Genomic DNA, 12,500 nt, shown 5'->3' with positions numbered 1-12,500 from the left:
ATAAGATGAGGTGTATGTACACCTGAATAAGAAGTACCATTATAATCAATAAGTATATTATTAATAAGATTAATTTGTATAATTCCTCTTTTTTCTATTAATTCTCTTGTAGGGGGATTCCTCTTATATTCCTCTATTATATCTATTGGTATACTATAAGGACCAACAGAGGAAACAAATGCAATAATATTAACACCAACAAAACGAAGAAAAGATGATTCAATTACTGCAGCAGCAGCAACACGTGCTGCTGTCTCACGAGCGCTGCTGCGCCCACCACCGCTGCTGCTGCTAAGACCATACTTTAATAAATATGTTATATCTGCATGTCCTGGTCTAGGAATTATATTATTTATAGGGTCTATATAGGATTCTCCTTCTTTTTCTTCTCCTGCTGCTGCTGCTGCTGCTGCTGCAGCAGCAGCAGCTGCTGCTGCTGCAGGTCCACCAGCACCAATATTGCTGTAATCCTTCTTACGTATATCTTGATTAGGTATTAATATTGCTATTGGGGATCCAAGAGTTAATCCATTCTCTACACCACTTAATATCTGTGCTACATCTGGCTCTGATCTGCTGCTGCTGCAGACACCTGCTGATGAATAACCAGGACGACGACGCTGCAGCTGCCGCTGTACACAAGATAAACAAAAAGGAAGACCTCCAGGTAAACCGTCAATTATACATCCAACTGCTGTACCGTGAGACTCGCCAAAAGTGGAAACACGCAAATAATTCCCAAATGTAGACATTATTAATGTTGTCGTTGCCGATGGAGGAGGGAGGAAGGGAGGGAGGAAAACGATTACCGCGATCTGTAAGATAGAGGGGGAAAAAGAAGATAATACCGAAGATCAAAACAAAAATAGACCTTTATTTAAAAGAAAAAGGAAAGAAATGAAGAAAAAAGAATCATAATGTGCCCCGCACAAGGAATGCCGCGACTGACGGACGATAAACACGAAAGCTGGGGAATACACATGACGGGAACAGTATATTTGCAGTTAAATACGTCAAAATAAAAGGACATATGCCATAAATAAACATTTAAAGGAAGACGAAACACAATTCTACGCACAATACGCAAAAAAGAAGATTTTCCTTCAAGAAATGCAACACCGAACTTTAGAAGACACGCAAGGGGGGGGGGCCCCACGGCCGACAGAAAGAAGATCGATATCGAGGGTCTTCATTGTAAAGTCAGCAAGGAAAAAAGAAGAAAAAAGTAAATCTTAAATACAAACAATTCTATTTATTTATTACTCCTTTCTTCGGATTATTCCTGCCAGAAATTTTCTCTCTTTTATGAGTAAATGATAGCTGTCCCTAGACGTGCGCATACACCCGAAAAGGAATCCGTTCGCGTTTGCAAAAGAAGATTCAAATCAGCTCAACACATTTAAGTACATTTTCAAGGAAAAATCGACCTGATCACCCTAAAATATCTCTTTTAGTATAATAAAAGCTTCATTTGCTTATTTTTTTATCCAATAGAAGCTGTTTAATCCTTAACTTCCCCCCGATCCATTTTTCAGAGTTCGGGTGATCTGCTCGTAGGCTCTTGAAACGCACGAGAGGAAAAGAGCTGAAATTTAACCAATTCTGCCGTACTTTTTGGATTCCTTTTGGGTTTTTAATAAGACAAGAATATCTTTAATTTTTTCTCCTATTTTTCTCAGATTTCCCTCGTTTCTGATGGGAGAGTCGCGCTTCGGTGCGTGTAGCCGAAAGCCCCAAGACAAGGAAACGAACAGCAAATGATAAAATAGTCATTTTCTCTTTAAATATAACCTGTTTTATATTTAAGCAAATCGGGAAATAAATAGAGGAAAATGATGATATAAGGCTCCATTTCCAGTCTGCTTTCTCTCTAGCTGCCGTTAAACGCCGCCGCCGTTCGCGAATTTGTTTTAAATGCGCTCTGAAGGCAGTAAACTAATTCACAAGAAATGCCTCAACTAAAGAACTAATTATCTACTCTGTAGGTAATTAAGTCAATATAGCGAGAAAAAGTTCCGCTGCCTATTCAGCCCATATACAGGCCATTTCAGCATACCAATGGAGTCGCCCTTAGACGCAACAGAGGCGGCAACAGAACCTGCCGTGGCTACCGAAGCAGCAGAAGCAGAGGAGCATGCAGATGAGGCTGTAGAAGATGGATCTGAAGCAGGAACTGCAGCAGCAGCACCAAGTGGAGCCGAAGCAGCACCAACTGCAGCATCAGGTGGACCAACAGCAGCAGAACCAAGCGAAAATGAAACAACAGTAGCAGCAGAAGGATCAGGACAAGACGAAGCAACAGCAACAGCAGCAAAACCGGAAGAAAATGAGCCAGCAGCAGCAGCAGCAGAATCAGGACAAAGTGAAGCAGCAGCAGCAGAATCAGAAAATGAAGGTGCAGCAGCATCCGAATCGGAACAAAATGATGGAGGAGGAACAACAACAGATGGGGAAGGGCAGGGGGATAACTCAGAGAGAGAAGGGAATACAGACAGCAGTACACAAAAAGAATATAATATTCCTCTTTTCTCACCTCCTGCAAATATGAATAAAGAAAAGTTGCAAAGAATTCTATTAAGGAGACAAAGAGCAGAACAACATATTAAGGAAGCCCATAGTGCCTGTAAACCCTAAACCCTAAACCCTAAACCCTAAACCCTAGACTCGAGACTGTTAGACGAAGACAGCGAGAGCCGTCAGAGTAGTAAGGGCTACTTGTTGTAGATTTAGGCAGAAACTCCTGCAATACAGGTATCTAGGGTTTAGGGTTTAGGGTTTGGGGTTTAGGTGTTCGTGATCAGCATCAACAACAATTAGGCCTGGAGAAAATAATCTGGAGGGATTTGACGCGGAAGCAACAGCAGCAGCAGCAGCAGCACGCATGGAGGAAGAAGTACAAGAAAGTTTTAATAAATTAGATAAAGTAAAAGAAGAATTTCATAGACAAATAGAAGCAGTTAAACAAAATGCACAACAAAGAAGACAAGAAATACAAGAAGAAGAAGATCTTAAAACTAAGGGCAAGTACCCTCATAAACCCTAAACCCTAAACCCTAAACCCTTTGTCAAGGTGGCAGGCTACTAAAGAAAGCTGCGTGGCTGTTATGTGAGCTATAATAACTGTAAACCATAAATTCTAGGTATGGGTTCACACTCGTGAACACTTTTGCGGCCTAGGGTTTAGGGTTTAGTGTTTAGGGTTTAGGGTTTGTGATTTGCTCAGAGAGACACGAGGCGGAAATGACTGTCAATCAAAGCATTCAATATCAGAGAGCTTTACAGGTTGGCTTCCAAGTTTCCTATAAACCAGAGAGCCTTTAGGGTTTAGGGTTTGGCGTCTAGGGTTTAGGGTTTGGCGTCTAGGGTTTAGGGTTTAGGGTTTTGGGTTTTGGGTTTTGCAGAGCAGGCGTTTGGCAACTTTGCCGAGTCTTTTGGCCAGGACGGGGACAGAAGCCTCAAAGCAGCAGGAGCAGCAGCAGGAGCAGCAGTCACAAGATGGGCAGGAGCAGCACGAAGAGCAACACGGATTTAAGCAGCAGCAGCAGCTGCAGCAGCTAGAAAGCATCTTACAATCTGTACAATTAGAAGAACAATTGTTGCAAGAATTAAAACGTCTTAAATTAGATGAACAGTCTTTATTCCTTGATGATGCTAAAAGAAAAGATCAAAGATTCGCAGACTGTAAACCCTAAACCCTAAACCCTAAACCCTAGATCCTAGATCCTGGTTGACACGGTTTAACATTTGGAGAAAAATCAGGCTTTAGTAAACGATCTGAACTTCTTATTAGTGTTTAGTGTTTAGTGTTTAGTGTTTAGGGTCTAGGGTCTAGGGTTTAGGGTTTAGGGTTTGTTCTTAGGTATAAGTGACCAAAAGGAAGAGTTGAAGGCTACTGCGGCTTTGATGAATGCGGAGTATGACGCCCTTAGGCAGCAAGCCAACAGTAAACCCCAAACCCTAAACCCTAAACACTAAACCCTTAAACTGCAAATTCGTATAGGGAAGCCTCATATTCGAGACTTGTGCAGAATCATTACATAGTAGCAAATGCCAGGGCCCTCGTGTGAACCTTTCACAGATAACGCTTAGGGTTTAGGGTTTAGGGTTTAGGGTTTGGTATTGTTGCTGTTTGCAGTCGAGCTCCTGCGGCTCGAGCAAGTCGTACTTGCACAGAGGAAGCAAGTGCTTGTGAGTGATCTTAAACCCTAAACCCTAAACCCTAGTACCAATAATCCCATCCCTCCACAATAAATCCAGCAAGACCCTAAACCCTAAACCCTAAACCCTTTTTGTGCGGCACCTCTGAGTGTGCAGGAGGCTTTTAAAAAGGAAATTGATGATTTATTCGAGAAGAGGAAGAATCTGGTAACAATCAGCTCGATACCGTAAACCCTAAATAAACCCTAAACCCTAATAAACCCTAAACCCTAATCATAAGGCATAGAAAGAATCCTAAGCGCTTAAATCTTAAACCCTAGCTGTTCTAAGCCCACGACCCTAAAGCCAATCACCTGGACAGTAACCTCCAAACCCTAAACCCTAAACACTAAACCGTCGACTATCATATGCAGGAGGAACATGAACTTGTAGAGGAAAGAGATAAAAGAAGAAATACATGGAAAGAACAAATGCAAATGGAGAGGTTGAGGAGTCAACAGAATGCTGCAGATATTAAATCCCAGCATAATCAACATATTGAGGTACTAAACCCTAAACCCTGATAAACCCTAAACCCTTTAGACGAATCCTTTGCATTTATCCAGTAGAATAGCAAAACGTAGGGTTTGTACAATTGCTTATATTACATGGAGATTTGCGTCAAGGTCCGCGTTTCAGGATCAGAGCCTAGGGTTTAGGGTTTAGGGTTTAGGGTTTAGGGTTTAGGGTTTGTGTGTAGGAATTGGAGTTACATTTGGAGTCATTATTGGCTGCCTTTCAACTCCGTCAAGAAAAATTAACATTTAATGTTTTGCTGCTAACAGAGAGAACAGCAGCAAATGCAGCAGCATACAGCAGACAAAGACTAAAATTAAATCAATGTAGAGAAGCACTCACAGAAATTGCCGCAAAATTTAGAGGTGTTCGCAAAAAATACCTGTACATATTATACCCTAAACCCTAAACCCTAAACCCTAAACCCTAGACATTTGACCCTTAATTTCTACCGACCTCGGCTGTATTGTGTATAGTTAGCGGGTGTTAGCGTGATGGGACTGAGGGTTCTGGGTTGAGAGCGTACTGTGTTTTAGGGTTTAGGGTTTAGGATTTAGGGTTTAGGGTTTAGGGTTTAGGGTTTGTGTGTAGTTTAGAAAATGTCCAGGCGAGCGCAGAATGCAGACGTCTATGGAAACAACATGAACAATTGCAAAGAGCATTTGAGGAAGAAAGAAAAATTAGACAAGGATTATTTAAACAATTATGGGCACATCAAGAAAAAGAAGTAAACCCTAAACCCTAAACCCTAAACCCTAAACCCTAAAGCGTTCACGCGCTCAAAGCAGAGCTCTTGGATGTCTACCGATGCTATCTTATACAAACCCTAAACCCTAAACCCTGGAGCGGGCAAGCTGTCAGTAGAATGCCTAGTCAAGTAGGAACGTGGCAATGAGGGTTTAGGGTTTAGGGTTTAGGGTTTGTGTTGCAGATAATGGAGTTGGTGGGTCGAGTGTCTGCTGCTGATGCAGCAATACATAATGAATATTTAAATAGGGTTTATGTATACCCTAAGGAAGAAATAGAGGAAATAAATAAAGAAGGAGGATTAGATACACAAGAAGAAGGAATAATAAAAGAAAGACTTAGCTGCAGCAGCGGCATGAAGGCATGCAGCAGCAGCCGCAAAACTAATGATAGTTTGCTGCTGCAGCAAAGAAATGGCAGCAGCAGCAGCAACAGCAACAGGAACAGCAGCAGCACAAGCAGCAGCGAAACCCCTTTCCCTCCTACTAAAATTAAGGCTGTACTTCTTCTTATAAGAAAAACATGCGGATTCCTTCTTGATCCACATGTGAGGATACAGGGTTTAGGGTTTAGGGTTTATTAAGTGTTTACGGCTTATGGTTTATGGTCTAGGGTTTGGGGTTTAGGGATTAGGGTTTAGGGTTTGGTGTTTAGGGTTCAGCACAGAGGATTCAATGCCTGTGCAAGATTCAATATGCTGTGCGCCTCGCTTCATATCAAGCTGTGTGTGCAACAAGAAACCCTAAACCCTCAAACCCTAAACCCTAAACCCTAAACCCTAAACCCTAAACCCTAATTATTATGTGTGCAGCACCGCGATCTTCCCGAAACTTTGCCAGAGGAGCAAAAGAATTTTTTGCAGATTTTGCATTTATTGGAGATAATTGGTGTTGAATCTAAACAAGATCTATTTGTTCTTATTGATCTTTTTTATAAAGGTATATATAAACCCTAAACCCTAAACCCTAAACCCTTTGAGCAGCATAGTGAGGATATCCCTGTTGGCTAATGCTGTACTGCTGTGATGTTACCCTTGTGCTTGGCTGTGGGGGAAGGAAACTCAGAAATTTGTCCTCTAGCTACAAGAAGAAAAGAAAAAGTGTTTAGGGTTTAGGGTTTAGGGTTTAGGGTTTATGTATACCAGGACAAGACGCTGACGACGACGCCCTTTATGCAGAAGCAGATGATGTACTAAAAGTGTTGGAAGAATTTCAAGAAGCAAAAGCACAAAATGATTTCGATTTAGCTACAGAACAAAGAGGAAAAAGAAAGGTAAACCCTAAACCCTAAACCCTAAACCCTAAACCCTAAACCCTAAACCCTAATAAATCCTAGATTCAAAAAAGATACAAAACTTTTTGGCATACATGAAGTTTAATAGTACAAAATAGACTTCTAAGTCGTAAACACCAAACCCTAAACCCTAAACCCTAAGTTGACAGTTGTGTTTGGGCAAGAGTTACAAACAAATAAAAGGGTTTTCTATCTAGGGTTTAGGGTTTTTAGGGTTTTTAGGGTTTAGGGTTTGTAGGGAAAAGAAGAATCCCAACAAGAAATATTCAAAAGACTTCGATTAGAAATAAAAAGAAGATTTCTTGAATTCCCTAACCCTCTACCTCCATCCAGGCAAAAAGTCTGGGAGGTAAACCCTAAACCCTAAACCCTTATAAACCCTAATAAACCCTAATAAACCCTAAACCCTAGAGGGTAAGATAACCCTTGCACTTGATGATGGCAGGTGCTATGCAGACAAACCCTAAACCCTAAACCCTCCCGTCTAAATACCACTACCCTTGCCTGTACTCTAAACGAAACAAACCCTAAACCCTAAACCCTAAACCCTAAACCCTAATTGGTGTGCAGATGCTGCTGAGTCTTTATAAGAAATATCTTATTGAGCTACGGAGACGATCGTCATTAATGAAGAAAATATTGCTGCAGCAGATTGCTGCTTATCATCTGCAGCAGCAGCTGCAGGAAGCAACATATAACAGCAGCAGCAACAACAACAACAACAACAACAACAACAACAACAACAACAACAACAACAACAACAACAACAACAGCAGCAGCAACAGCAACAGTTTCAGCAACAGCAGCAGGAGCAGCAGCAGCACAGGTGTAGCAGCAGCAGCAGCAAAACTACGGCAGCAGCAAATGAAGTTAGAGCTCAAAGGAATTCAACACAACAAACTATAAACATATTTTTATGCATGCATGCATGCATGCATGCTTGCATGCATGCATGCAGCAGCAGCAGCAGCAGCAGCAACAGTAGCAACAACAGCAGCAGCGGTAAATGCAGCAGCAGCATCTAACGTAACACATTATTTATCACTACTTTGTTGCTGCAGTTGCTGCTGCAGCAGCAGCAGTTGCTGCTGCAGTTGCTGCTGCTGCACTGGATGCAAACTAAACTAATATTTGCTGCTTTCCTAATATATACAAATATATCTTGCTGCATTTGCTGCTGCAGTTGCTGCTGCTTCTGCTGCTGCTGCTGCTGCTGTTGCTGCTGCTGCCGCAATAATCAGCAAAAAATTAAAATCTAAAAATTGGTTTATAGATGACCACACAGCAGCAGCAGCAGCAGCAGCAGATATTGCTGCTGCTGCTGTTGTTGCTGCTGCACAGTCTATTCTATTGCGATTGCTGCTGCTGCAGCTGCTGCAGTTGCTGCTGCTGCTGCTGCTGCTAAGTGCTAAACACAGCGATCTCCAGGAAAGGAGGTAAAAATCAATTATATTGCTGCCGCCGCAGCAGCAGCAGCAGTTGCTGCTGCTGCTGCTGCTGTTGCAGCTTCTGCTGCCATAGGCGTTGCCAACATTGCTGCAACTAGTACAGCAGCAGCAGCAGCTGCTGCTGCTTGTATTGCTGCTGCTGCTGCTGCTGCTGCATGCTTAAAAATCCTTCTTGTCGCTGCCATAGAGTAAATTGTCAGCAAACTAAATTCTTATATTTGCTGCTGTTGCTGCTGCAGTTGCTGCAGCAGCAGAAGCAGCAGCTGCTGCTTACTGCTGCACCGCTGCCTGAGGCTGTGGGGCGCTTGTAGTGCTGCTGCTGTTGCTGCTGCTGCTGCTGCTGATGCTGCTGCGGTTATTAGCAGATAGACTAGTAATGATTGCCTGAGCAAGACGTAGACGACTAGAGTTATGTGCTGCTGCGCTGCTGTTTTTTTGCTTCTGCTTCTGCTGCTGCTGCTGCTGCTGCTGCTGCTGCTGCTGCCTCTCTAATGCCTCTATCTGCTGCTGACGATCTATGCGGGGTCGCCATGTTGCAGATAACTCATTATGAGGACGCCATAGGGCACCCCTATGCTGCTGCTGCTGCTGCTGCTGCTGCTGCTGCTGCCAGCTCTTTTGCTGCCACTGCTTCTGCTGCTGCTGCTGCTGCTCCTGTACCTGTTGTATGTGAGCAAGCTTTGTTTGCTGCTGCTGCTGATGTTGCAGCTGCTGCTGCAGCAGCATGCGAAGTCTTTGCTTCTGCGGGCAGTTATCATATCCACCTGCTGCTGCTGCTGCTGCGTCTTGCTGCTGCTGCTGCTGCTGATCCACTGTCTTCGTATCCTTCTCTTTTGCTGCTTCTGCTGCTGCTCCTGCTGCAGCAGCTGCTGCTGCTGCCGGTGAGCTTACTTGCCTTAGGTAGCTCCTCGAAGCCAGGTGGTGGGTGAGTCCAAGCTGCTGTTGCTGCTTTGGCTGCTGCTGCTGCTGTTGCTGCTGCTGCTGCTGCTGCTGCTTCATCGTCTTCAGCTGCTGCTGCTGCAGCAATGGGAAAGGGAAAGCAGGCACGAATTCAGGGGCATTTGGATTCAGTCTCTTCTGATTACTATCTGCTGCTGCTGCTGCTGCTGCTGCTGCAGCTGCTGCAGCGGCTGCTGCTGTGGTGGGTGTCTGCGTACCATTTGTGGCAGCAGCAGATGTTGCTGCTGTTGCTGTTGCTGCTGTTGCTGTTGCTGCTGCTGCTGCTTTCTCTGATACTTCTGATTCACCTGCTGCTGCGTCAAGCACAGCTGTTGTTGTCTCGTCTTGTGCTGCAGCAGCTGCAGCAGCAGCAACAACAGCTGATTCTGTCGTTGCTGTTGCTGCTGCTGTTTCTTGGGCATTTTCTTCTTCCTTTAGAGAACCTGACGACGCATCTGCTGCTGCTGCTGCTGCTGCTGATTCTGCTGCTGCTGCTGCTGCTTCTGGCTGTTGGCTATCTACTGCAGCACCTTCTTCTCCCTCAGCAACATGATAATGATGATGATCATCATGAGCAGCAGCACCTGCTGCTGCTGCTGCTGCTGCTGCTGCTGCTGCTGCATCATTAACTTCTCCTTCTTCTTCTTCTCCCTCTTCTTCTTCTTCTGCCTGTGGACTATTCATAGGAGTCCACATCTGTTGTTGTTGTTGCTGCTGCTGCTGTTGCTGCATAAAAAGTTGCTGCTGCAGCAGAATTTGTTGCTGTTGTTGCTGCTGTTGCTGCTGTTCCTGTTGCTGTTGCTGCTGCTGTTGTATATTATTATTATTAGCAGCATTAGCAGCATGAATAGCAGATAATGCAACATAACTTCCTGCCTTATGTACAATAGGTATACAATCAATAGGTAATTTATTACGCAGCAGCAAAGACTGCAGCTGCTGCAGCAAACCCTGCAGCAAATAAGGATAACTAACATATGTTGCTGCTAGTACCCTATCTAACCATACACCATCTATACATATTCCTTCCTCTATAAATTCTATTAACCAATTTATTCCTTGCTCATATGCACCAGACCTGCAGCAGCAGCAACAGCAAGTGCAGCAAGTGCAGCAAATGCAGCAAATGCAGCAACAGCAGCAACAGCAGCAACAGCAGCAACTGCATGCAGAAATACATCAGCAATATGTATTATACAACAACAATCAACACAACAACAACACAACCACCATCACCACCACCACCACCACCAACAGCAGCAGTAGCAGCAGCAGCAACAACAACAACAACATTATCAGCAGCAGCAGCAGCAGCAGGAGCAGCAGGAGCAGCAGCAGGAGCAGCTTACGCGAGTGCACATTGTACAAGAAGAAGACAAACATCTTTTTGCATTTTTTGTTTTCTTCTTTTAAATATTTCATAAACCGTCAATGCAACTTCTAATTGACGTAACTTCTGAGCCCTGCATACGTAAACCCTAAACCCTAAACCCTAAACCCTAAACCCTTATTAACCCTAATATGCAATAAACTCTTATTAAATATATAATAATAACACGTCAATAATCATAAACAGCACATAATTATACTTCTAAACCCTAAACCCTAATAAACCCTAATAAACCCTAATAAACCCTAATAAACACTAATAAACCCTAATAAACACTAATAAAGAGAAAGATATAATAATGCATGATAGATATCATCTACCTTCTGTTGCAGCAGCAACAAACAGCAGCAACAACAACAAACAAACAAGCAGCAGCAGCAGCAGCAGCAGCAGCAGCAGCAGCAGCAGCAGCAGCACGTGTTTACCTTTGTAGTACAGGTATGACTTCTATGTTAGCAAGATGTTGTAGATGTCTTTCTCTTTGCTTCTCTTGATGCGTCAGCAGCACCTGCTGCTGCTGCTGCTGCTGTTGCTGCTGTTGCTGCAGTAGTAGTAGCTGTAACTGGCTCTCTGTTAAGTGTGCTAGTCCTTCTGCAGTGTTGCTGCTGCTGCTGTTGCTGCTGCTGCTGCTGCACTCCTCCTCTATTGCCTGCTGCATCTGCAGCTGAGGACTAATGCAGCTCCTTGTTTGCTGAAAGAGGAATTGCTGCAGACTGCTGCTGCTGCTGCTGCTGCTGCTGCTGCTGTGTAGTGTAATAGGGGATGCATGGGTATCTGCAGCATTAGCAGCAGCAGCATCTGCTGCTAATGCTGCTGCTGCTGCTGCTACTACATCTGCTGTTGGAGGTATTGCTGCACTTCTATCAAAGGAAAGAGATGATTGCTGCTGCTCCTCTCTAAGACGCTTCTGTATACACAGCAGCAGCAGCAGCAGCAGCAGCAGCAGCAGCAGAATAAATAGCAGCAGCAGCAGCAGCATAAATAACAGCAGCAGCAACAAGAGCAATAGCACAATGATTACTAGAAACAACAGCAATACAACAACCAGCAACAGCAACATAAAAAGCAGTAACAGCAACAACAACAGCAGCAACAGCAACAGCAGCAGCAACAGCAGCAGCAGCAGCAGCAGCAGGATGAGTAGATACCATATTAGCGAATGCTGCTACCATCTCATTAAGAGAATAAATATTATTTGTTTGTCTTTGTTGCTCTTGCTGCCTCTCTGCTTCTGCTGCTTCTGCTGCTGCTGCTTCTTCTTCTTCTTCTTGCTGCTGCTGCTGTTGCAGTTGCTGCTGCTGCAATTGTACTTGTTGTTGTTGCAATTGTACTTGTTGCTGCTGTTGCTGCAATTGCTGCAGTTGCTGCAGCTGCTGCTGCGTAAAGGATAAATGCTCAAAGGATGCATGCAGACTCTGTGTGCCCTCTGAGCTCATTGCCTGTCTTTGCTGCTTTGCTGCAGCAGCAAACTCTTCGTATTGTGTGCTGCATGCAGGGGCTGTGCAGCAGCAAGAACTTCTTTTGCTGCTGCTGCTGCTGCTGCTGCTGCTGCTGCTACTGCTGCTGCTGCTTCTATTATTCCTGCTGCTGCTCTTTATTGATGATGATATATCATCTATTGCATGCAAAGAATCCCCTGAATTACCCCTACACGTACAATGGCAATTGCTGCTGCTGCTGCTGCTGCTGCTGCTGCTGCTGCAGGTGCATGCCTCCCATTTCTCTATTAAAGGAGAAGGATTATGCCGCTGCAGAGGAGGAGGGACAGGAGGAGGACGAGAAGAAGAAGACGAAGAAGAAGAAGAAGAAAGAGGAGGAGAAGAAGAAGGAGAAGAAGAAGGAGGAGGAGGAGAAGCAAACAGACGCTTATACAGAGAGAATAATGCCTGTAACACAGCAGCAGCAGAAGCAGCAGCAGCAACAGCAGCAGCAACAGCAACAGCAGCAAATAGCCGATTATTATGTATTAA

The 12,500-nt window shown here is 44.1% G+C and overlaps 3 protein-coding genes across 3 annotated transcripts in view; 1 reads left to right on the top strand and 2 right to left on the bottom strand.

The window, feature by feature from the left end:
* Positions 1 to 752, bottom strand: part of EMWEY_00037480 (chorismate synthase, putative) — a gene marked incomplete at both ends in the record, with an annotated part of 3,159 nt that extends 2,407 nt beyond the window's left edge. Inside the window, one exon of the mRNA XM_013478642.1 lies at positions 38 to 752. Coding sequence (XP_013334096.1) covers positions 38 to 752 — 715 coding nt within the window. The remainder of the gene's footprint in view (positions 1 to 37) is intronic.
* A 1,306-nt stretch (positions 753 to 2,058) lies between these two features.
* Positions 2,059 to 7,037, top strand: EMWEY_00037470 (hypothetical protein, conserved; the record flags this gene model as incomplete). Its single annotated transcript, XM_013478641.1, has 12 exons — positions 2,059 to 2,623; positions 2,802 to 2,923; positions 3,226 to 3,282; positions 3,402 to 3,681; positions 3,860 to 3,943; positions 4,136 to 4,188; positions 4,898 to 5,078; positions 5,310 to 5,440; positions 5,645 to 5,656; positions 6,122 to 6,185; positions 6,611 to 6,659; positions 6,992 to 7,037. 12 exons carry the CDS (start codon positions 2,059 to 2,061, stop codon positions 7,035 to 7,037), a joined length of 1,644 nt encoding a protein of 547 aa, XP_013334095.1.
* A 1,434-nt stretch (positions 7,038 to 8,471) lies between these two features.
* Positions 8,472 to 11,966, bottom strand: EMWEY_00037460 (hypothetical protein, conserved; the record flags this gene model as incomplete). Its single annotated transcript, XM_013478640.1, has 4 exons — positions 8,472 to 10,218; positions 10,490 to 10,603; positions 10,956 to 11,437; positions 11,679 to 11,966. 4 exons carry the CDS (start codon positions 11,964 to 11,966, stop codon positions 8,472 to 8,474), a joined length of 2,631 nt encoding a protein of 876 aa, XP_013334094.1.
* Between the last annotated feature and the right edge of the window lie 534 nt (positions 11,967 to 12,500).

Source organism: Eimeria maxima, genomic scaffold (assembly GCF_000499605.1).
Source record: "Eimeria maxima Weybridge genomic scaffold, Emw_scaff560, whole genome shotgun sequence".
NCBI lineage: Eukaryota > Apicomplexa > Conoidasida > Eucoccidiorida > Eimeriidae > Eimeria > Eimeria maxima.
The sequence above is the reverse complement of the archived record's forward strand: the minus strand, read 5'-3'. Positions and strand labels throughout refer to the sequence as shown.